We start from the raw sequence: 23,127 nt of genomic DNA, 5'->3' as shown, positions 1-23,127 counted from the left end.
TTTTGACCAATTGTGCATGCTGCAAGTGCAGCAAGCAGGCTTTTGACCAATTGATGGTGCAGCCACTCCATCTTCCAAATGGGAGGTGACGTGTCTAATTCTTTCCAATCCCCCCCCCCCAGGAAAGCACTAAAGAAGACCGAAAGATCCTTCAAAAGTCAAAGAGGGTGCAGGCTAAGAGGTAGCCTCGGAGAGTTCTGAGCGGTGAGACTCCTGAGGATGTGCAGAGTGCATTTCCCTCCCCTCTGAGAAATGCTACTGCTCACCAGAACTTAGATAGTTTTGAGGACCCAGCTTGCAAGGGTCAGCTCAAAATATGTTTATCTTTAATTGCAGGAAAAGGTAAGAGACGGCCAAATCTCCTTCCGGCTGCACTCAAGAAGCAACGGATGGAGACTAATCAAGGAGAGAACCAATCTAGAAATAGGGAGAAATTTCCTGACAGAGAGAACGACTTTCCCTGACTCTATTTATGACTCCCCATCGCTGCCTTTCCTTTTCTTGTTTCATTGCCTCCCCCCCCCCTCTGGCCTTGAGCCTAGGGTGTTCCTAGTGATCTCCAGTCCAAGATTTCAACTAATCACTGTTTGTGATCGTTAAAGTGAGCTACAGGCTGCCAGTTTCAGAATAGCAGGCTTGGAAGGGACCTTGGAGGTCTTCTAGTCCACCCCCTGCTCGAGTAGGAGACCCTTTACCCCTCTGGACAAATGGCTGTCCAATCTCTTCTTAAAAGCCTCCAAGTGATGGAGCACCCACAGCTTCTGGTGGCAAGCGGTTCCACGGGTTAGTTGTTCTCACCGTTAGGAAGGGTCTCCTTCGTTCCAGGTTGCTTCTCTCCTTGATTAGGTTCCATCCCTTGCTTCTTGTCTTGCCTTCGGGCGCTTTGGAAAATAAACTCACCCCTTCCTCTTCTCTGTGGCAACCCCTCAAATATCGGAATGCTGCTCTCATGTTCCCCCCTGGTCCTTCTTTTCTCCTGACTAGCCGAACCCAATTCCTGCCACCGTTCTTTGTACGTTTTCGTTTCCAGGCCTTTAATCATCATCTTCGTTGCTCTTCTCTGCGCTCCAGTCCACCAAAACCTCCTTTTTTTCTCAATCATTGGGTTGATTGACAGCCACCCGCCCCCGCCCCCCTTGCACAAGAGGCACTGCTGAGGCTCACCCACCGAAGCATGGATGGTTGCCTGCCGCAGCGCTTCCATCTCCGACCAATGTCTTCTTTTGTTGATTGGTTTAGCTGATTTTGTTGGGCTGCCGTTGTGCAAGTGGAGGGCGGGGCCGGCCGGTCTCCCAGTCCAGGCAGACAAGACTCCAGCTGTGAAATTGAGTGTAGAGCCGGATCCTAATTACAGACTCCTGGTCACTTTCGGAGGATGGCGTGTTTTTAATTAAAAGATGCTAATCGGCTAGTTAATAGAGAAGCTAATGAGAGCACGAAAAATCCCCGACTTCTCTCTAATTAGGGGACGGAATCGCGGCGCACCGGAATGAGAAGCAGAGACGGGGGTTTGGAAAAAAGGGAGTACCCCTCAGCCCCTCAATTCCTCTCCTCGCCCCCCCCCCCAGGAAAGGGTCTCTGAGCTTCTCTGGGCAGCTCTATCCTGGCTCAGCTGCCGAGAAGTCCCCCCCCCCTCTTGGAAAATCGAAAGGGGGAAGGGAAACCTCCCAACTGCAGTGCAGAAAATGGCATGTGTTACCAAACAATCCTCCCCCGCTACTTTTCCCCAAATAGAGATGTGGCTTGGACTAGGAAAGAGTTCCATAGGTGTGGGGCAGTGCAGTGTGAGGGGGGGGAGGAGGAGGAGGAGGAGGAGGAGGAGGACGACGACGACCGTGGAGTCCGAGGTGCTCTCTGAGCTTGGTTGTTTTCTTGCAGACATTTCTTTACCCAACTAGCTAACATCATCAGTGCTAGAAGACAGTGGGGTGTGCAGGGAGGAGAAGGACAAGGACAGATCTGAACATCTTGGGCAAGAGTGGGCCTTGTCTACCACAGCCAAGAGATTGGTTGCCAGATATTCCCTAAACACATTCCCCCTGCTGCCTGGAGACAGGGAGGGAGGGAGGGAAGGAAGGAAGGAAGGAAGGAAGGAAGGAAGGAAGGAAGGAAGGAAGGAAGGAAGGAAGGAAGGAAGAAGGAAGGAAGGAGGCAGGGAAGGAAGGAGGCAGGGAAGGAAGGAAGGAAAGAAGGAAGGAAGGAAGGAAGGAAGGAAGGAAGGAAGGAAGAAGGCAGGGAAGGAAGGAAGAAAGGTAGGAAGGAAGGGAAGGAAGGAAAGAAGGAAGGAAGGAAGGGAAAGAAGGAAGGAAGGAAGGAAGGAGAGACGGAAGGAAAGAAGGAAGTCAGTCAGTCAGTCTCTGATTTCCCAGCTTAGTAACTCCTGTACAGCATGCACCACATTCCTAGAGTTCCAGAAGACTTGTCTTTTATGTCCAGCCCCAATGGAAGATCTATACGTCTTTAGGGAAACATCAACCATTCCAGCAAGGTCTTTTGCCTGCTAGCGGGATTCTTGCCAGCTTCTCCGTCCATCCCTCAAGCCGTTCCTGATCTCAGAAGCGTGGCGACATCCCAAAGCCTCCCATCTGCTGCTTTCAAAAATGGCTTCCTCGCTGGCACTCACTGAAGAGACCCTTATCTCGCGCTGCCTTCCCGGAGCCAGGGAAACGCGAACCCTCGGGTTTCCTTTTGCAACAAATATTTCACTCCGTCGAGAAGCAGCAGTTGCTCGCCCGCCTTTCTTGGGACTTGGGACTTGATAGAACCGACAACGTCCAGGAGTGCCGATGACACGTTGTTTGGGAGGAACCTGTTTCCTCCATTTTTGAGGCGTTCCCTCTTCTCTGCGGTTTGCTTCAGAGCAGTTTGGAGATCAGGAGTCCTGCGTTATCTCCAGCCAGGAATCTTTCGGCCATATTTTGGCGGACCTCAGGGTGGGTGTAGCTGGCTCCGTTTCTGCCTCTAGACCAGCCGAACGGTGAACTGTGAAGCTGCTTGTCCATGCCTGGGGGAAGACCCGGCCCAGACAGATCAAGAGAACATTAACAAGCTCTTCCACATAACACTCAGGCCTTAACAAGGGTTGATAAGAAAACCAGAAAAAGTCTGAATAGTGGATGTTGCAGGAACTGGAGAAAACCACAAAGTGTTGTTGTTGTTGTTAATTGCGAAGTCGTGTCCGACCCATCGCGACCCCATGGACAACGTTCTTCCAGGTCTTCCTGTCCTCTACCATCTTCTGGAGTCCATTTAAGTTCACACCTACTGCTTCAGGGACTCCATCCAGCCACCTCCTTCTCTGTCGTCCCCTTCTTCTCTTGCCCTCCATCTTTCCCAGCATTAGGCCCTTCTCCAGGGAGTCCTTCCTTCTCATTAGGTGGCCAAAGTATTTGAATTTCAGCTTCAGGATCTGGCCTTCTAAAGAGCAGTTGGGGTTGATCTCTTTTAGGACTGACCGGTTTGAACGCCTTGCAGTCCAAGGGACTCGCAGGAGTCTTCTCCAGCACACAAAGTATTAAGACCTGTAAATAGAAGCAACACAACTGGGGCAAAAGAAAGCAAAGGTAGTACCAATAGTAATAGGTGTCTTAGGTACAATTCCAAACATCTGGAGCACCACTGGGCACTGACAAAATTACCAAGTTAATTGTAAAAAGCAGCCTTACTTGGAACAGCTTCATCCTTCAACAGGTGACCTTGGGAAGAACTTGATAGGTGGACAAAAATGCCAAATCTAGTCTAAATATCTGGCAAACTGTGAGGTTAATCACCTAATAATAAATACTGTGGGATTTCCAAGTACAAACTGGTAAAGCCTTGGTGCATAACATACCAGATATAACTGTGCTTGAAAAAAAGGAGATGTTGCTGATTGGTGTGGCAGTCAAAACCAGGGGATGGTAGACTAGAAGAAAAGGAATTGTGTCAAGATCTAAAAATTAGACTTGAGAGATTATGGCATAAACTGGCCATGGTGGAGCCAGTGGTTATCAGCACATTGGATTTATTGTATTCTGAAGTCTCACCTGGAAAGCCTTTGGAAGGTGCCCTGTGTGCACCTGGCTCCAACCTTCCACGTCTTCTCTAAATTCCCAGCATTGTTTTCTCCTTTGGGGATGCACAACAGGTAAGCAGGTACGGTTGGCTGAAATTGTGGGAGATCAGATCAGAGTGAAATGTCCCCAGCAGACGACGTAGAGCATGGTGTTCCTTCTGAAAACATTTTTTCTCCTCTTGAAACAACTTCGCCTTCAAACAGCAGAGGACAAAACCTGGAAGACAAGGGCGATTCTCTGTCCTCCAGGTTGTCCCAAAGATGCTTTTTCAGGAGGCCACTGGACTTCCTTGTTTTTCTTTGAAGACGTTTCGCTTCTCATCCAGGAAGCTTCTTCAGTTCTGACTGGGTGGTGGGGGAATGGAAGGATTTATGCTCCTTGCAGACTACAGAAACCATTTGCACTTCGGTTGGAGATGCAGACCACATGGACCTCCCCAACAGCCTTCAACGGTGAAGGGACCCAGGGCAGGAAACATCCTGCAGCCATGAAGGCTCCACACACCCATTTGCACCACTCAGGTGACCTTGAGGACACAGGTAAACCTTCAAGTGGCCTCAACAACTCTCTAAAAGGAGGCAAATGACCAGCTGTCTGCAAGGAGTATAAATCCTTCCATTCCGCACCATTCAGTCAGAGCTGAAGAAGCTTCTTTTATGAGAAGCAAAACGTCTTCAAAGAAAACTGGTCATTTGCCTTCTTTTAGAGAGCCGTTGAGGCCACTTGGAGGTTTATCTGTGTCCTCAGGGTCACCTGAGTGGTGCAAATGGATGGGGAGCCTTCTTGGAATTGCTGAAAGGACAGTGTTCCACTCCCATTTTTTCACCTGTGAGGACACAGGTAAACCTCCAAGTGGCCTCAACGCCTCTCTAAAAGGATGCAAATGACCAGCTGTCTGGAAGGAGTATAAATCCTTCCACTCCCCACCATCCAGTCAGAGCGGAAGAAGCTGCTTGGATGAGAAGCGAAACGTCTTCGAAGAAAAACAAGAAAGTCCAGTGTCCTCGTGAAAAAGCATCTTTGGGATAACTATGGCCTGGATGACTGAGACTTGGGGACAAGATCTCCCAAAAGTGGGAAGAAACTTTTCAAGGTTGCTCGGACTGAGCTTTGAACCCTCCAGACCGCCCATCCCATCTCAAGCTCCTAGTTTGCGCAATTCTCCAAGATCACGGATGTGGGCAACGACGGTCCACGGTGTGTGATTCTAACTCTCTTTTAAAACGTGACAGTTGGGGACAACATTTGGAAGAGGGCGGGGGGGGGAAGCTTCAAAAGATTGTCCCGTCTCTTGAAGCCCAACCTTTGTGTGTTCAATTTTAAAAGATATCAAATTTGGCTCTGCTCGTCACCCACCATCACCTTCTCAAGACGCCTGGTTCACCCTCAGCCTTTGGACCCCCTCGGTCGTTATTTTGGTAACTAGACGGCTCAATTCCTTTGCCCCTTTTCAGATGCCAAAGCGGGAGAAATCCGAGGGGGGGGGTCTCTCTCTTTTTTGGGGTGGGTGGGTTACAGAATGGTGGGGGGGTGGGACAGGGGAAGGAAAAAATGCTTTTTGGTGGAGTTGGCAGGCAGGGAACCAACCGGGACATGGAATCTTAAATTAAACCAAAAAGCGGTGGGGGAGACCAAAACGACAGTCCTACGGGTTTGGGGAAGGAAACTTTTGGGAGAGAGTTTGACAGCGTAATGTTGCTTTTTCCGCCATTTTGTGATGTAGAACATAAAGTCGGCTAATAAAGTGAATTTAATTTTTTGCTTAAAAAACAACAACAAAAGGAAAGAAACAAACAACAACAAAAAAAAAAGGCCCTGGGGAGAATTGGTCCCTTTCCCTGGGGCTACATAAAGCCTTCTAACTTCCATCTACTCATCCTAACCCTTAAACTAAACCGTATAACTAGTGCTTTATTCATTGTGGCTAAAATCGCTAAACTCCCCCCCCCCCAAACAGACTGCCTTTCCCTTCCTCCCCCCTCCCAAAAAAAAAAAAGAATTAATGGAAAACTTAACTGCTAATTTTTGATCCAACTGCTTAAACTGCTGTTTGGAGTGTAGTCTGACCTCTCTAAATTTGCTAACCTCTGACCTTTGACCTTCCAGATGGCGTATATGTCTCTTTTTTTATCTCTCTCTCTCTCTTCTTCTTAATTATTATTATTATTATTACTATTATTATTATTATTATTTCTTTTAACTTTTTTTGGTGTTCTTTTTTTTTCTCTCACTTTTTTAACCGTCTGCAAATCTCTCTCTAAACTTTTTGAAGGGAACACTGATAATGAACGGCTGGCGATTGCTAGACAAAGAATACCGTATCGACTCGGTCGAGTAGTAGATGAATGGCTACTCGACAAAGGTAACTAACGATAATTAATAATTCCGGTTAACTCACAAGCAAGTAAAAAAAAAAGAGGTTTTAAAGGTGCAGCTCTTGTCTCTTAGCTTCCTCGCCCCTTTCCGCCTTCTTCCCTTTTTGCTTGCAGAGAGATGGCTCAGCCAGTTAAGCCAGGGGTCTTCAAACTTGGCCCTTTGATGATTTGTGGACTTCAACTCCCAGAATTCCTCAGCCAGCCTCCATTTTGTTTGTTAGATTTAAGACAGAGGTCTTCAAACGTGGCCCTTGGATGACTTGTGGACTTCAACTCCCAGAATTCCTCAGCCAGCCTCCATTTTGTTTGTTAGATTTAAGACAGGGGTCTTCAAACGTGGCCCTTGGATGACTTGTGGACTTCAACTCCCAGAATTCCTCAGCCAGCCTCCATTTTGTTTGTTAGATTTAAGACAGGGGTCTTCAAACGTGGCCCTTTGATGACTTGTGGACTTCAACTCCCAGAATTCCTCAGCCAGTGCCTGGCTGAGGAATTCTGGGAGTTGAAGTCCACAAGTCATCAAAGGGCCACGTTTGAAGACCCCTGAGTTAAGCAGAGGCAAAGTTGGGGAGCTGGAGAAGAGTTATTGGCCAGGATTGGTTTGGTTTCTAAAGGTCGAATTGTAGCATCTGGACCAAACCAAACCAAGTTTGGTCCAGTTGCCACGATTCAGTCTTTAAACAGACACTTTTGGGTTGGATGATTGAGTCTTCATTGACACATCGGTTTGATTGTCTCCCTAAATAGGATTGCATTTTCTGTGAAAAGAGGAGAATCTGACGGGCAGGGAGCAGATTTGGGGTGCAGGCCTCTTTCGCAGCACCGACGCCACATGCGTGTGAGCGCTGGTGTCCTCATGAGTGAGACACAAAGAGAGGGGAGGAAGGGAGCAGCTGCTTATAGCATTTCATCTTGAAGACATTTGGCATAGAGCTTCTCTTGCAAAGAAGCAACGCACACACCCACACCCACACACACAAATATACACCCTTAGGAATGAAGAAGTCTAATGGTGAGTCCCAAGAATAGGCCATTTTGGATCAGAAGGCCGAGAGAAGCATCCCTGGAGCATCATTTGCTAGAATTTGTTTAAGATGGGTGGATTTCAACCTCCCCCCCCCCAGAATGCTCCGACCAACATACTAGCCGAGGAATTCTGGGAGTTGAAGTCCATCCGTCTTAAAACTTGCTGAGGTTGAGAATCACAGAGCATCCAGCTCTTCTAGAAAGCATGGACTTCACTTCCCAGAATTCTCTCTGGTGGTCCCGCCAGGTGGAGGCATTAAAGAGTTTAAATTCACACTTCTGGAGATCAGCCAAGTTAGGGGGGCTCTGGGGCATCACCTAAGGGTCAAATTGGGGGGGGAGAGCTGTTTTGGAGGTAAGGTCTAGTCCGGGGTAGGCAACCTTGGCTCTTTTATGACTCGTGGACTTCAACTCCCAGAATTCCTGAGCCAGCCACGCTGAGGGGAAAGGGAGACGTTTCCAAGCTGAGCCATGCTGGCTCAGGAATTCTGGGAGTTGAAATCCACAAGTCATGAAGGGGCCAAAGTTCCTCCATGTTGGCTCAGGAATTCTGGGAGTTGAAGTCCACAAGTCATAAAGCAGCCTAGGCCTAGGCCAGAGGTAGGCAACATTGGCTCTTTTATGACTCCTGGACTTCAACTCCCAGAATTCCTGAGCCAGCATGGGGGAAACTATGGCCCCTTCATGACTTGTGGACTTCAACTCCCAGAATTCCTGAGCCAACACGACGGCTCAGCTTGGAAACCTCTCTCTTTCCCCTCAGCATGGCTGGCTCAGGAATTCTGGGAGTTGAAGTCCACCCGTCATAAAAGAGCCAAGATTGCCTGCTCCTGGTCTAGTTGGTAAAGTTACAGGCCTGTAACAGGACAAGAGACTCTGTTGGAAACCTTGTTCTAAAGCAGTATTTCTTTAACCTCAGCAACTTTTGGACTGGTGGACCAACTCCCAGAATTCCCCAGCCAGGCTTTTTGTCCCATTTGCTGCTGACAAACCCACCTCCCATTTTATACCCCTGGTTCGTTTAGTTTTTGTTTTATTTATGGGAGTTGAAGTTCAGCCGTCTTAAAGCCTGCTGGCTGGGAAATTCTGGGAGTTGACGTCCACCCGTCTGAAAGTTACCGAAGTTGAGAAATGCTTGTTTGCAAGGCTTCACAAGACCCCCAAATGTTCCTTCTTCTCAGGCCTTCCTCTCCCAGCCTTGCTGAGATCACAAGCTGGGTTGCCTTTAGCTCTGATGGACCGTTTTCCCCTCTTGTGACTTGGGCGACTTGCAGCGAGAGATGTTTACCCCTGGACTGACCGCCTCTCCTTCAGCATCAATCACCTGCCCAGACATCAGGTGGTCAGCTGAGCAGGAAAAGAGGAAAAAGGGACACAGGGACTTGTAAGCAGGTGGGGGAAGGTGTGGGATGAAGCAGGAATTCCTCTTAGAGGGGATTCCCTGAATTTTTCCCCACCGAGAGGTCAGCATATTGGTCTGCTTCCCTAAGTCACGTGGCCACCATCATCTTCCTCTTTATCTCTTCTCACCAGTTTTGAAGCTTAACAAAATCTCTCTGTTCATTAAATTTCTTGAACGACGCATCTAACCCATTTGGGGCGAGAGCTGCACCTTTAACACTTTAAACTCAGCGGGGAAGGAATGAGCAAAGCAGAAAAAAAAAACAAAAAAAACCCAAAGAACAGAAAGATCATTTCTAAATTATAACTTAACCATCTAATCACACTTTTAACGTGCTTTTTAACTCAAACCAAAGTACTAAACCGCTTTTTTAACCGCTAAATTCCAAATGGCTTAACAATCATCGGCAAGTGATTATTCTAAAGGGGGGGGCGGCGGGGGAAAAAGGGACCTTTTAAATGTATATTTTTTTAATGTTGATGCCTTGATGGTTTAAACAGGCTGTAGTTACCAAACCAACAAAAATATAATTAAAGGGACTTCTAAAGCATCCGAGTAACCAAAAAAAAAAAAAAAAAACCAACCAAACAAAAAATAAATGAGAGAAGGAAAAAAAAAAAAGGAAGAAAAAGCAGCAGAAATTCAGAGGGTTGTGAAAAGGGGGGGCTGGGGGGGGGTCCTAAAGATGGAGAAGGAATGTGGAGAATAAAAGGAAACGCAGAGGATAAATGTATGTGAGTAACTCTTTATTGTTATTAAAACAGCACTTTCTTCCGTGTACTTTTTTTTCTTTCTGTCACGAGGGGGGTATGCAGGATGGGGCCACGTTTTTGGGGTGCAGAGAGCCAGGGTCAGCCTTTGGGGTGCGTCCATTTCCCAAACCATTCCCACATCCCTTTCCAAACACATCCCTTTTCTACCCTGGGAAAACTGAGCCAATTTGGACAGCAATGATTTCTGCTTGTTTTTCATAGTTCTAGGAACGTTGCAAGGCCTCAAGCTTCTGTCCCACCTGTGTTGTGCACACACACACACTCCAAAAATGGGGGAAATGGTTATATCTTATTTATTTTTTTAAAAAAATGGGCCATTGTGTCCTGCTAAAATCTTGGGGAGAGATTTTCCCTCTGGCTTTAGAGGGAAGTGCTTTAATGGAATTGAGGCTTCTTGCTCGCATGTTTAAAATTTCCCAGCTCAAATGTGCGAGAATTCATACCACTTGATCACAGTTAAAAAAATAAAATAAAATTGCAGGACAGGAAAAACATCTGGGCATTTACATATTATCCCCAACTGGAAGGACGATGTAAAAAAGATGTTGAGACTCTAGAACAGTGGTTCTCAACCTGTGGGTCGGGACCCCATTTGGGGTCGAACGACCATTTCACGGGGGTCACCAAACAAGGCTGTCCGCCATTTTTCCCCCTTTTCTTTGGCCATGCCCCTGGCACTCGGTGATGTATAACTGGTTGGGGGTCACCACAACATGGGGAACTGTATTATGGGGTCGCGGCATTAGAAAGGTTGAGAACCATTGCTCTAGAAAGAGCACAGAGAAGAGCAACAAAGATGATTAGGGGACTGGAGGCTAAAACATATAAGGGACGGCTGCTGGAATTGGGGATGTCTAGTTTAACGAAGAGAAGGACGAGGGGGGACAGGATAGCAGTCTTCCAGTATCTCAGGGGCTACCCCAAAGAAGAGGGAGTCAAGCTATTCTCCAAAGCACCTGAAGGCAGGACAAGAAGCAACGGATGGAAACTCATCAAGGAGAGAAGCAACCTGGAATTAAGGAGAAATTTTCTGACAGTTAGAACAACGAACCAGTGGAACAACCTGCCTCCAGAAGTGGTGAATGATCCAACACTGGAAGTTTTTAAGAAGAGACTTTGTCCGAAATGGTATAGGGTTTCCTGACTGAGCAGGGGGTTGGACTAGATGACCTCTAAGGTCCCTTCCAACTTTGTTGTTGTTGTTGTTGTTGTTGTTGTTATTATTATTATTATTAACACAGCAAATGCCAAAGTTTGGTAGGATTTGCAAACAGGAGCACCGAGTTTCTGCCGATCGTTGGACACGGGTTTCCCATTTATTTCTGCAAACTGCCTCTGAAATTTTAAAAGTCATGGAGTAACAGAAGGGACCTTAGAGGTCTTCTAGTCCAATCCCATGCTCAAGAAGGAGACCCCTATACCTTTTTCACGAGGCAACTGGACTTTCTTGTTTTCCTTTGAAGACCTTTCACTTCTCAAGCAAGAAGCTTCTTCAGCTTAGAGCTGGAGAACCTTCTTGGAGGGGAAGCGAAACATCTTCAAAGAAAAACAAGAAAGTCCAGTTGCCTTGTGAAAAAGCATCATTGGGACAACCAAAACCTGGAGGACTAAGAATCTCCATAGAGACCCTATACCAGGGGTAGGCAACCTCGGCTCTTTTATGACTCATGGACTTCAACTCCCAGAATTCCATCAATCAATTCCAACTTTGCAAGATCTTTTTTTTCCCCGCGAGAAGTTGAAATTGACGGATTGATTGAACCTTTTTTTTTTTTGCACACAGCGGCGGAGGGCCTAACGCAAAAAGGTTTTCTAAAACCCAGCTGAAGGCCTAGGACTGGGGCGACGGCGCACGTGCCCACAGAGAGGGCTCTGAGTGCCGCCTCTGGCACCCGTGCCATAGGTTCGCCACCACGGATCTAGTCTTTGCTTTATTACCTGAAGAAATTTTTGAGTCCTCCTAACTTTTTGCCCAGTAGGAAATATGGCAAGACCTTCCCTCTTACCTGCCTTTGCAGGGATTTTTTTTCCTACTAACAAAGGGAAGGGAGGGAGGGGGGATAGAGGGAAGGGGGAAGAAGTGAGGGAAGAGAGGAAGGAAGACAGGAAGATGGGGAGGGAGGGGGAAGAAAAGGAGGGGGAGGGAGGTGAGGGAGGAAGAAGGAAAGAAGAGAAGGAAGGAAGGAAGGAAGGAAGGAAGGAAGGAAGGAAGGACAGACTGTGGGGTCCAAAGGACAGACTGTGGGGTCCCAGGTGCTCTCTGAGCTGAGCAATTTTCTTGCAGACGTTTCATGACTCAACTAGGGAACGTCATCAGTGCTGGGAGGAGGAGGAGGAGAAGGAAGGAAGGAAGGAAGGTAGGAAGGAAGGTAGGAAGGAAGGAAGGAAGGAAGGAAGGAAGGAAGGAAGGAAGGAAGGAAGGACAGACAGTGGGGTCCCAGGTGCTCTCTGAGCTGGGCAATTTTCTTGCAGACATTTCATGACCCAACTAAGGAACATCATCAGTGCTGGGAGGAGGAGGAAGAAAGAAGGAAGGAAGGGCATAAAAACCCACAACTGGACTATATGGGTTAGAACAGCTGAGATTTAACATTTGAGGAACGTATCTTTAACTTATGAAATTTATTACAGCTTGGAGTAGTACTCAAAGGTGCTCGGTTGAAAACTGGGAGGCCTGAATTCCAGTCTTGCCTTTGGTCAGTCCCTCTCAGCCCCAGGAAGAAGGGAGACAGGGCAATCCACTCCAAAATGCATGTCAAGAGCCCTGCAGGAGGGCTCATGTAGTCACCAAGAGAGGATAGGCAAACTCAGAATTGTTTATCATCATTCAGGGGTTGGAAATAAGCTCACTCCTTTAAGTGCACCAAGCCAAACCAGCCAGGATGGCAATTGCACCCCTGGAGGGCTTCAAGAGATCCCGGAGATTTATTATTATTATTTACAACTCCCTGGATGGACACAGGCTAAGAACGCATCCTGTTCCCAGAACCAGGAATCCCAGTAAATGGTTTTCTTTGAACCTCGGGACGCCAGGATGGAGCTGCTTTTGAATGGATCTGACGTGTCAGAGAATGGGAGAAACAAACAAACATTAGTGTCAGTCAGAAAAGGGGGTGAAAAGGAAGCAGTAAACGCAGCAGGATTATTAAAAAGCTGCAGGCGTACAGGGTGTTCCGGGAGAAGCGTTAAAATACAGATTTGAGTTTGCTGACGGTTCTGCCATCTAACGCGTCCGAAAGCAACATCTGGGGGGTTTGAAGCCCGGAAGAATTCTTGTTGCTCGGTGTAAAGGGGAACAGCACAAGAATATTTACCCAAAGTCTAGGCTTGGTGAAGCACAGGTACTCCTCGGCGTACGACCACAACTGAGCCCCAGATTTATGTTGCTAAGCGAGACGTCTGTGAAGTGAGCTTTTGGCCCCATTTTATCCCTTTTCTTGCTACAGTTGTTCAATGAATCGCCACAGTTCGATAAGTTAGTGACACAGTTGTCAGAAGGTCACAAGAGGGGAATCATGTGCACACACACACACACACCATCATGTGACCACATTTTGGGTGCTTGACAACTGGCTCAGGTTTACGGACATTTAATAATAATAATAATAATAATAATGATGATGATGATGAATCCCAAAATAACTGGAACACCACTTGAACACCATTGGCATTGACAAATTTGCTATTAGTCAACTGCAAAAGCAGGCTTACTAGGAACTGCTTCCATCCTGCGACGAGATCTGTAATACCATCAAACATCCACATCTGCCTATCCCAGGTCCTGGGTAAGAACTCGATAGGTAGACAAAATGCCAAATCCAGTCTGAACATCTGGCTGACTGTGCGATGATGAATAATAATAGTAAAGTTGGAAGGGACCTTGGAGGTCATCCAGTCCAACCCCCTGCTCAGGCAGGAAACCCTACACCATTTCGGACAAATGGCTGTCCAGTCTCTTCTTAAAAACTTCCAGTGTTGGAGCATTCACCGCTTCTGGAGGCAGGTTGTTCCACTGGTTAATTGTTCTCACTGTCAGGAAGTTTCTCCGTAGTTCTAGGTTGTTTCTCTCCTTGATGAGTTTCCATCCGTTGCTTCTTGTCCTGCCTTCAGGCGCCTTGGAGAACAGCTTGACTCCCTCTTCTTTGGGGCAGCCCCACAATCCCACGACTACAATTTTGGGGCAAAGGCCAGTTGGATAACATGCAAAAACGGTTGTAAGATCGGGTGTGGTCATGTGATGACCTGCTTAAGAACCGCCCAAACGTACGACCAACATTCCATAGTCGCTTCTAGTCGTAAGTCAAGAACTAGCCGTTCTAAGAAGCGGAAGGGAAGAAAAGAAAAAAATCTGTGATGCATAAACTTGAGCAAAGAATCTTTTTTTTTTTGTAACTTGTCCTCCAAAAATCCCCAGTCCAAATTAACTTCTTTGAGGCGAGGAAGGGGAAATTTTTTGCTTGGGAAAGGGGCGGAGCTTAATTTGAACCTGCACTAATGCAGGTAGTCTTTGACTTAGGACCACAGTCGAGCCCAATCATTCCTGTTGTTAAGCGAAACATTTGTTAAGTGCATTTTGACCCCTTTTATGAACTTTCTTGCTAAGTCCTCTTCCAGGGGAGACTCAGCAAAGTGACGGGGGGGGGGGAAGAGGGGAAGCAGGAACCTTTTTTCAGAAAGGGGATGAGGGGAGAGAGAAATAGAAGGGGAGGAAGAAAGGATGGAGAAACAAGAGAGGCTGGACACGGCAGCAGACCCACTTCACCCCATTAATTGGAAAGGGGAGGTGAGCAAAAAGCGATGGCGCTGGGTTCTGTGGGCCGCAGGCTTGGTCAAGGACATTGCCAGACCTCTGGAGAGGGCCCTCCTCACTCCCACAGCAGATGGGCAGCTCCAGGTCTCTGGGGTCACCTGGGGTGGAGGTAGGAGGGAGGGCATCCCATCTGCTTGGCCCAGAGGCTTGGATGGATGGAAGGAAGGAAGGGAGGAAGGAAGGAAGGAAGGAAGGAAGGAAAGGAAGGAAGGAAGGGTAGGAGAGAGTGAGGAGGGAAGAAAGGAAGGCAGGAAGGGAGGGAGGAAGGAAGGAAGGAAGGGAAGGAAGGAAGGAAGGAAGGAAGGAGAAGAAGGGTAGGAGAGTGAGGAGGGAAGAAAGGAAGGAAGGGAAGGAAGGAAGGAAGGAAGGAAGGAAGGAAGGAAGGAAGGAAGAGAAGAAGGGTAGGAGAGAGGGTGAGGAGGGAAGAAAGAAAGGCAGGGAGGGAGGAAGGAGAAGAAGAGTAGGAGAGTGAGGAGGGAAGAAAAGAAAAAAGGGAGGGAGGGAGGAAGGAAAGGAAAGGAAAGGTAGGAGAAGAGTGAGGAGGGATGGCAGGAAGGAAGGAAGGAAGGAAGACCATTCAGGAGATGAATAAGGACACTGGAGATGCAAATGCTACCTGGAGTTAGTAGCACTTGGCAGAAAGGAAGAGCAGGTGGAGGTGGTGGCTGGATTCCCACCCGGTCCCCATCGGAGGGTTCTGCTAGCTGCATTGGAACGACATGCTAAGCCTGGTTAGCGGGACCCTGGCCGGGGCGTTGGGGGCACAGCGTAAATGCTCAGCGTAGGGTTCAGGCTGTCGTATGTGCTCGGGGAAGTGCTCAGGGGAGGGTCCGGGGCCAGGTGTGGAACAAGGTCAGAAGGTCAAAATGTGAGGAAGCCTGGCGCAGACGGGGAGAGCGCTGGGGGGGCCGCCTAGCCTGACCCCCCCCTGCCAGCTCTTGCATTGGGATGCTGTGGCCGAGCGCCCTTTTCACCTCCTCTCCCCCCTCTCTCTCTCTGCTTCTCTCTGGCTCCTCCCGGCAGGTCGCCAGCTGACCATCTTCAACAGCCAGGCCGCCATCAAAATCGGGGGCCGCGACCAGGGCCGCCCCTTCCAGGGCCAGGTCTCGGGGCTGTACTACAACGGGCTCAAGGTCCTCTCCTTGGCCGCCGAGAGCGACCCCAACGTGAAGGTGGAGGGCAACCTGCGGCTGGTGGGCGAGGTGCCGTCCGTCATGACCACCGAGACCACGGCCACCACCTTGCTGGCGGACATGTCCACCACCATCATGGAGACCACCACCACCATGGCCACCACCACCACGCGGCGTGGCCGTTCGCCCACCATGCGGGACAGCATCACTCAGGTTAGTGGGACAAGGGGAGGGGCGGCAGGGGAGGGAGGGAGGGAGGGAGGAGAGAAAGGGGAAGGAAGGAAGGAAGGAAGGAAGGAAGGAAGGAAGGAAGGAAGGAAGGAAGGAAGGAAGGAAGGAAGGAAGGAAGGAAGGAAGGAAATAGAAAGGAAAGAAGGATATAGGAGGGAGGGATGAGAGAAAGGGGAAGGAAGGAAGGAAGGAAGGAAGGAAGGAAGGAAGGAAGGAAGGAAGGAAGCAAATAGAAAGGAAAGAAGGATATAGGAGGGAGGGAGGGAGGAGAGAAAGGGAAAGAAAGGAAGGAAGGAAATAGAAAGGAAAGAAGGAAGGAAGGAGAGAAAGGGAGAGAAAGAAAGAAAGAAAGAAAGAAAGGAAGAAAGGAAAGGATATAGGAAGGAAGGAGAGAAAGGAAGGAAGGATATAGGAAGGAAGAGAAAGGGAGAGGAAGGATGAAGGAAGGAAGGAAACAGGAAGAAAAGAAGGAAGGAAGGAAATAGAAAGAAAAGGAAGGGGAGGAAGGAAGGAAGAAGGAAGAAGGAAATAGAAAGAAAGAAAGGAAGGAAGGAAGGAAATAGAAAGAAAGGGAGGAAGGAGAGAAAGGAAGAAGAGAAAGGAAGGAAGGAAGGAAGGAAGGAAGGAAGGAAGGAAGGAAGGAAGGAAGGATGGATGGATATAGGAAGGAAGGAAGGAAGGAAGGGATCCAGGAGGCCTGGGGCCAGGAAGGAGGACAGGAGGGGGGTCAGGAGCCAAATTCCACCCCCTGCAAATGTTCCCGTAGAGAATTTGGCAGCCAGATCTCCGGGAAGGAAGCCTAAACCCCACAGGAGACACCAGAGGAGAAAAACCACAAAGCTGCAGCAAAACTTCAACCCTGCTGCCCCTGGGGGACCCATCTCAGCCAGCGCTTTCCCCACTTGGCGAACCCCTGGGGGCTCCCCCCTCCCCGTGCCAAGAGGGGCCGGGCAGGACGGGGTGGGGGGAAGAAGAAAGGCAGCATTGCCAACCGACCTTTGCAGTTCAGCCCAGGAAATGGTCATCTGAGAGTCAGCGCAGCGGAGAAACAGATCCAAAAAATCCAGTTTTTTCACTCCTAAATTCCGCTGGCAGCGCATCCCCCACTCTCTGCGCCCCCCCCCCCATTTTTGGATGTATTTATTATTTTTTGCCAGAATCCTTTTCTGACCAAGCTGGAATTTAAATACGGCGATTGATGCTTTTCCATTTAAAGCTTATTTATTTGGGCCCGGGAAGACACCAGTGTGCGGTCTCAGAAAGCCCCCAGCCCAATTGAGCACCCCCCCCACGGGGGTCCTCACAAACCCCACCCCCCCAGCCTTTGGAGAGCAGCGTGGAGAGAAAAAGTCTTTAAAAAAAAAACCAAATATGTAAATAAGATCTCCTTCCTCCAGCTCCAGATGATCCTGCTGGGGTGATCTTTGGGGAATCCTTTGGGGAGGGGGCTGGGGGGTTGCCCCCCCCCGCTTTGCAGCTGTTGCAAACACACACACACACACAACCCCGCCCGGCCTCTCCCAGACATGGTTTCGGCTTTCCTTCTTTTGATAGCAAGATGAGGTTTTTTGGGGGGGGGAGCGAACATCCTCCTCCTGCAGTTGCCACGGCAACTGCATCAGCAGCAATTAGGCTGTCCTGGTTTTTGGGAGAAGAGGACGGGAGGGGGGGAAACTGGGAAGGCTGAGGCTGAGGAGGGAGCTTGCAAGAAAGGGGGGGGCGTGCTGCAGCTGGCGGACAGGGCCGCCCCCCCCCCCGGAAATGCTTCATGGCTTGCAATGGCCTTGCCGTCCCCTGAAACAGCAGTGTTGCCAGATAGCAGCATACACACACACACACACACACACACACACACACACACACACACACCATCCGCACCCATCCTTCATTGGGGGAGTTTTCAGCCTCTCCCCCACCCGCTTCCCAGCCCTGCATGCAAATGGTCCTCCTCTTATGACCGAAACTGGGGGACTGGAATTCCCATGGCTAAGTGAGGTGGCGCTCCAGGGATCCTTATCCCCTTTTCCGCCACGGTTTCTGAAGCAAATCTCTGCAGCTCTTAAGCAAATCCAGAATTCCCACCCACCCCCCACCCCCATTGACTTTGCCGGCTGAGAAGGTCGCAGAGGGCAAGGCCATCCCATGGACCCCGGGATGCTGCAGCCATCGTAAAGAGAGGACGGTTTGCCAGATTTTGATCATGTGACCGTGCGGTTGCAAAAGGGAGAACTGGGCATCAGTCCTTTTTCAGTGCTGTTGCAACTTCGAACGGTCATTAAATAAATGGCCGTAAGTCAAGGACTGGCTGTACTCCAAGGATTAATGGACTGTCCCACTGGGAGATGGCGGGCAGTGTCGTATTCAGCTTTGGAGGGCAATAAGCCTTCCTCTGTATTTTTAAGGAGAGGAGAGACCTGCAGAATCTGTTGCTTCTCTCGTTAACTATTATTTCAGTTATTTCAATATATGAATAGATTCCTCCAATCTCTTAAAACATCTCAGCTGCAACTCAGTCGATCCTCAGTAGTTTTCCTGGCATCCCGGTGTGCGTCCTTGTGTGAACTTGTCTGCAGAGGTTGTGGGGGCTCCATCCCTGGAGGTTTTTAAGAAGAGACTGGGCAGCCATTTGCCTGAAATGGTCTAGGGTCTCCCGCTTGAGCAGGGGGTTGGACTAGATGACCTCAAGGTCACTTCCAACTCTGTTGTTCTGTTATTGCGACTCCTCGCCATCTTAGCCTGTTACTCTGTTTTGCAGGGGGTCCACACAGAGCTGTCATGAGACCGCTGTCGTGCCATTTTTTTTTTAAGGGCTGTATTTATACCCAGACATAGGCAGACACATTAGTGGCATTAGTGTTTCTGGGGGGGGGGGGGTGTCAATCTTGGTTCAAAAGAAGACACAGAGGCATAGAATCAAAATCACGTGAAGTATTTGTACCGCTTTGTAAAGCCTTAGTAAGGCCACACCTGGAATACAGCATCTGGTTTTGGTGAGCATGCTACACAAGAGAGGTTGAGACTTCGAAAAAGTGCAGAGAAGAGCAACTAAGATGATTAAAGGCCTGGAGACCAAAACATATGAAGAACGGTTGCAGGATTTGGGTATGGCCAATGTAGAGAAAAGAAGGGGGACATGATAGCAGTGTTCCAGTATGCCACAAAGAAGAGGGAGTCAAGCTATTCTCCAAAGCACCTGAAGGCAAGACAAGAAACAATGGATGGAAACTATCAAAGAGAGAAGCAACCTGGAATGAAGGAGAAAATTCCTGACAGTGAGAACAATTAACCAGTGGAACAACCTGCCTCCAGAAGTTGTGAGTGCTCCATCACTGGAGGTTTTTAAGAAAAGACTGGACAGCCATGGGATAGGACAGTGATGGCGAACCTTTTAGAGACCGAGTGCCCAAACTGCAACCCCAAACCCACTTATGCATCGTCGGGTGCCGGGCGGGTGTGGCCCATTGGGTGGGCATGGCTGCGGTGGTAGCGGCAGACTGGGTGGGACTAAAAAGTTCAATCAATCGCTTCCAACTTTGCAAGATCTTTTTTTTTCCCACGAGAAGTTGAAATTGACTGACTGATTGAACCTTTTTTTTTTTGTACACGGCGGTGGAGGCCTAAAGCGAAAAGGTTTTACAAAACCCAGCTGAAGGCCTAGGACTGGGGCGATGGCGCTCGTGCCCACACAGAGAGGGCTCTGAGTGCCTCCTCTGGCACCCGTGCCATAGGTTCGCCACCACTGATATATAGGGTCTGCTACTCGAGCAGGGGGCTGGACTAGAGGATCTCCGAGGTCCCTTCCAGCTCTATTCTATTCTTATTCTTTGCAACATTTTTGCAAGCCGTTTTGCAAGACTTGGATGGGCCTCCCCAGGACAGCATTTTCAATACACACACACACACACACACACACACACACACACACACACACACAAACAGCGTGTTGTTTTGACAAGTGCCATTATGGAGCAATCTTCAATCTGTCTGCTTGTCACACCTTCGCCGCTTCCCTTTTCGGCAGGCAGCCCATTTATCACCACTTTCATTTTATTCTTACTCATCTTTGTAATTAGCCCAAACCCCGTTTTTTGCTACTTTTTGAGTACCTTACAATATTTACCCGACGTTGCAGCCACGAACAGGCTCCATAGCCCTCGTCCAAGTGAACGGTGCAGCCAGCCATTGTCATTTTAATCCACGGGAGTTTTTATTTTTAATCTCCTCTATAATGTGCTTTGACATAACCCTCTTTTACATGCCTTTGGGAGTAATCGGGCCGAGGCGCTTAAATAAATAAGTACTTTGGCGCAAAAGTGGGTAATTGGGTTGTTTAAAAAAAACAAACAAATTTTAAATTGGGTTTTAAAAATGGGAGTGTGAATGAGAGCTTCCCCTAGAGCTGCATCCGATTCACTAAAATAGGTGAACAGAACACCTGGCCCTCCCTTCAAATGGATCCAGGGCAAAAACCTTGAGTTTGCAATTCCACCAGGCTGGGTTTTTGCTAGCAGCAGGTGTGTGTGTTGGGGGGGGGGAACCCTCATGAGATCTCCCTCCTTAGAATCGCAACCCTGAAAAGGCTCAGATAGATGGTTGCATTCGATCCCCTGCCTTGCTCCAATATCTAAATTCTCTTTGCAAGATATTTTTCTAGAGAAAAGAAGAAACAGGGGAGACATGATAGCAGTGTTCCAGTATTTGAGGGGCTGCCACAAAGAAGAGGGGGGTCAAACTATTCTCCAAAGCACCAGTGGATGGAAACTAATCAAGGATTTAAGGAGAAACTTCCTAACAATGAGGACAATTAACCAGTGGAAGAACTTGCCTTCAGAGGTTGTGGGTGTGCCATCACTGGAGGTTTTTAAGAAAGGACTAAAACAGTCACTTATCTGAAATGGTATAGGTTCTCCTGCTTGAGCAGGGGGTTGGACTAGAAGACCTCTGAGGTCCCTTCCAGCTCTATTCTATTCAATTCTATTCTATTCCATTCCATTCCATATTCCTATTCTATTCCATTCCATTCCATTCCATTCTATATTCATGTTCTATTCTATTCTATTCTATTCTATTCCATTCCATTGCTTTGCATTCCATTCCATTCTATATTCCTATTCTATTCTATTCTTCATTCCATTATTCTATTCTATTCTATTCTTCATTCCATTATTCTATTCTATTCTGTATTCCTATTCTATTCTGTAATTCTATTCTAATACTAATACTAGTACTAATTCTATACTAATACTAATTCTACACTAATACTAATATTAATACTATATTATATTCCAGTCCTCTGTTGTGGTCGTACGTTGAGAACTACCTGTATCTTGTAGGGTGAACCCAGCTATCTTTGGCCTTTAAATCTTGCTTTGGCTTTCCAAAAAAAACATGTTTTGGAACCAGCCTAGGAGCTCCGCCAGATCTGCTGAGCTGCATTTTTTTCCTCTGTGGTTTCCAATCTATTATTAATTAATTTGATTAGATGTATATGACGGCCGTCACCCTGATCAAGGGTCTCTGGGCATCTTACAAACAGAAGAACAATTTAAAATTTAAAATTACAGGCAGTCCTCAAGTTAAAGCACCACAACTGAGCCCAAAATTTATGTTGCTAAGGGAAACATTTGCAATGCCAGGTCTGGAATACTACTAGCAATAGCAATAGAACTTATATACCACTCCACAGTGTTTTTCAGGCCTTTCTAGGTGGTTTACAGAGTCAGCATCTTCTCCCCCCCCCCAACAATCCGGGTCCTCATTTTACTGACCTCAGAAGGACAGAAGGCTGAGTCAACCTTGAGCTGGTCAGCATCAAACTCCTGACTGTGGGCAGAGTTAGCCTGCAATACTGCATTCTAACCACTATAAAAGAAGGAAGGAAGGAAGGAAGATAGCACTAGCACTTATATACTGTTTCACAGTGTTTTTCAAGCCTTTCTAAGCAGTTTACAGAGTCAGCATCTTCTCTCCCCCCCCCCCCCCAACAATCCGGGTCCACATTTTACTGACCTCAGAAGGACAGAAGGCTGAGTCAACCTTGAGCCGGTCAGGATCAAACTCCTGACTGTGGGCAGAGTTAGCCTGCAATACTGCATTCTAACCACTATAAAGGAAGGAAGGAAGGAAGGAAGGAAGGAAATAAAGATGGAGGGAGGAAGGAGAGAAATGAGGGAGGGAGGGAGGAAGGAAAGAAGGAAGAAGAGAAAGGAGGAAGAAAGGAAGGAAGGAAATAAAGGGAGGGAGGGATGGAGGGAGGAAGGAAGGAGAGAAATGAAGGAAGGGAGGGAGGGAGGGAGGGAGAGAGAGAGATAGGGAAAGATGACATAAAATTGCTCCTGAGTCTGGTTGATTTTTAGCTGAGACAGATTAAGGCCATTCTCTTCCGATTGTGTCAGCTTATCTAGAGGGCTCCAGATTGACAAAATCTGAATTAAATCAGGACATACACCCACACATAGCACTAGCACTTAGACTTATATACTGCTTCACAGTGCTTTACAGGCCTTTCTAAGTGGTCACCTGATCAAAATTTGGACTCTTGACAACTGACATGTACTTACGACGGTTGCAGTGTCCCGGGGGGGGGGTCACGTGATCCCCTCTTGCGACCTTCCGACAAGCAAAGTCAATGGGGGAGCCAGTTTCACTTAACAACCGGGTGACTGATTTTAACAAGCGTACTGAACAACTATGACAAGCAAGGTCATAAAGTGGGGGGGACTCACTTAACCAGTATCTCACTTAGCAACAGAGAGTTCGGGCTCAATTGTGGCCGGATGTCGAGGACTTCCCCGTAAGCCCAAAATAAAGCTGCAGACTGGGAGGTTAGTGTGGTCTTGGTTGGGTCTGATCAGATTCCTGTTTCTTCTTTCCGGAAAATATTCTGTTAGAAGCACCTTCCACGGATTCAGGCCCTCCCAGAATCTCAGCCTCTTTTTTTTTAATCATGTGACCACAATACTGTGTCTAATTCTGGTCAACATTATTAAGAAAAAGGGACCCGAGAAAAAGTGCAGTGAAGAGCAACAAAGATGCTTAGGGGCCTGGAGCCTAAAACATGAATAGTTAAGGGAACTAGGTACGTCTAGATTATCAAAGAGAAAGATTGGGACCCCGGGAGCACATGATAACTGTCTTTGAGTACTTGAGGGTCTACCACAGAGAGCAGGGTCTGCCACAGTCAACCTATTCTAAACTTGAATTGGAATAGAATAGAATAGAATTAGAATTAGAATATAGAACAGAATACAATATAGAATAGAATATAGAACAGAAAGAATAGAATAGAACAGAATAGAATAGAACAGAACAGAATTAGAATA

General features: G+C 47.9%; 1 protein-coding gene across 25 annotated transcripts in view; it reads left to right on the top strand.

Moving 5' to 3' along the window:
* Window positions 1-23,127, top strand: part of NRXN2 (neurexin 2) — a 336,186-nt gene that overhangs the window by 300,989 nt on the left and 12,070 nt on the right. For 16 of the 25 annotated variants that reach the window (XM_039366158.1, XM_039366159.1, XM_039366156.1 and 13 more), the window contains 2 exons: window positions 6,328-6,417; window positions 15,465-15,787. In XM_039366158.1, the coding sequence (XP_039222092.1) occupies window positions 6,328-6,417; window positions 15,465-15,787 (413 nt within the window). The remainder of the gene's footprint in view (window positions 1-6,327; window positions 6,418-15,464; window positions 15,788-23,127) is intronic. The other 9 variants (XM_039366176.1, XM_039366175.1, XM_039366161.1 and 6 more) reach the window with 1 other exon arrangement.

Source organism: Crotalus tigris, unplaced genomic scaffold (genome assembly GCF_016545835.1).
Source record: "Crotalus tigris isolate CLP2741 ecotype Arizona unplaced genomic scaffold, ASM1654583v1 scf7180000020245.1906669, whole genome shotgun sequence".
Lineage (NCBI taxonomy): Eukaryota > Metazoa > Chordata > Lepidosauria > Squamata > Viperidae > Crotalus > Crotalus tigris.
Note: the sequence above shows the minus strand (reverse complement) of the source record. Positions and strands in the feature narration are given on the sequence as shown.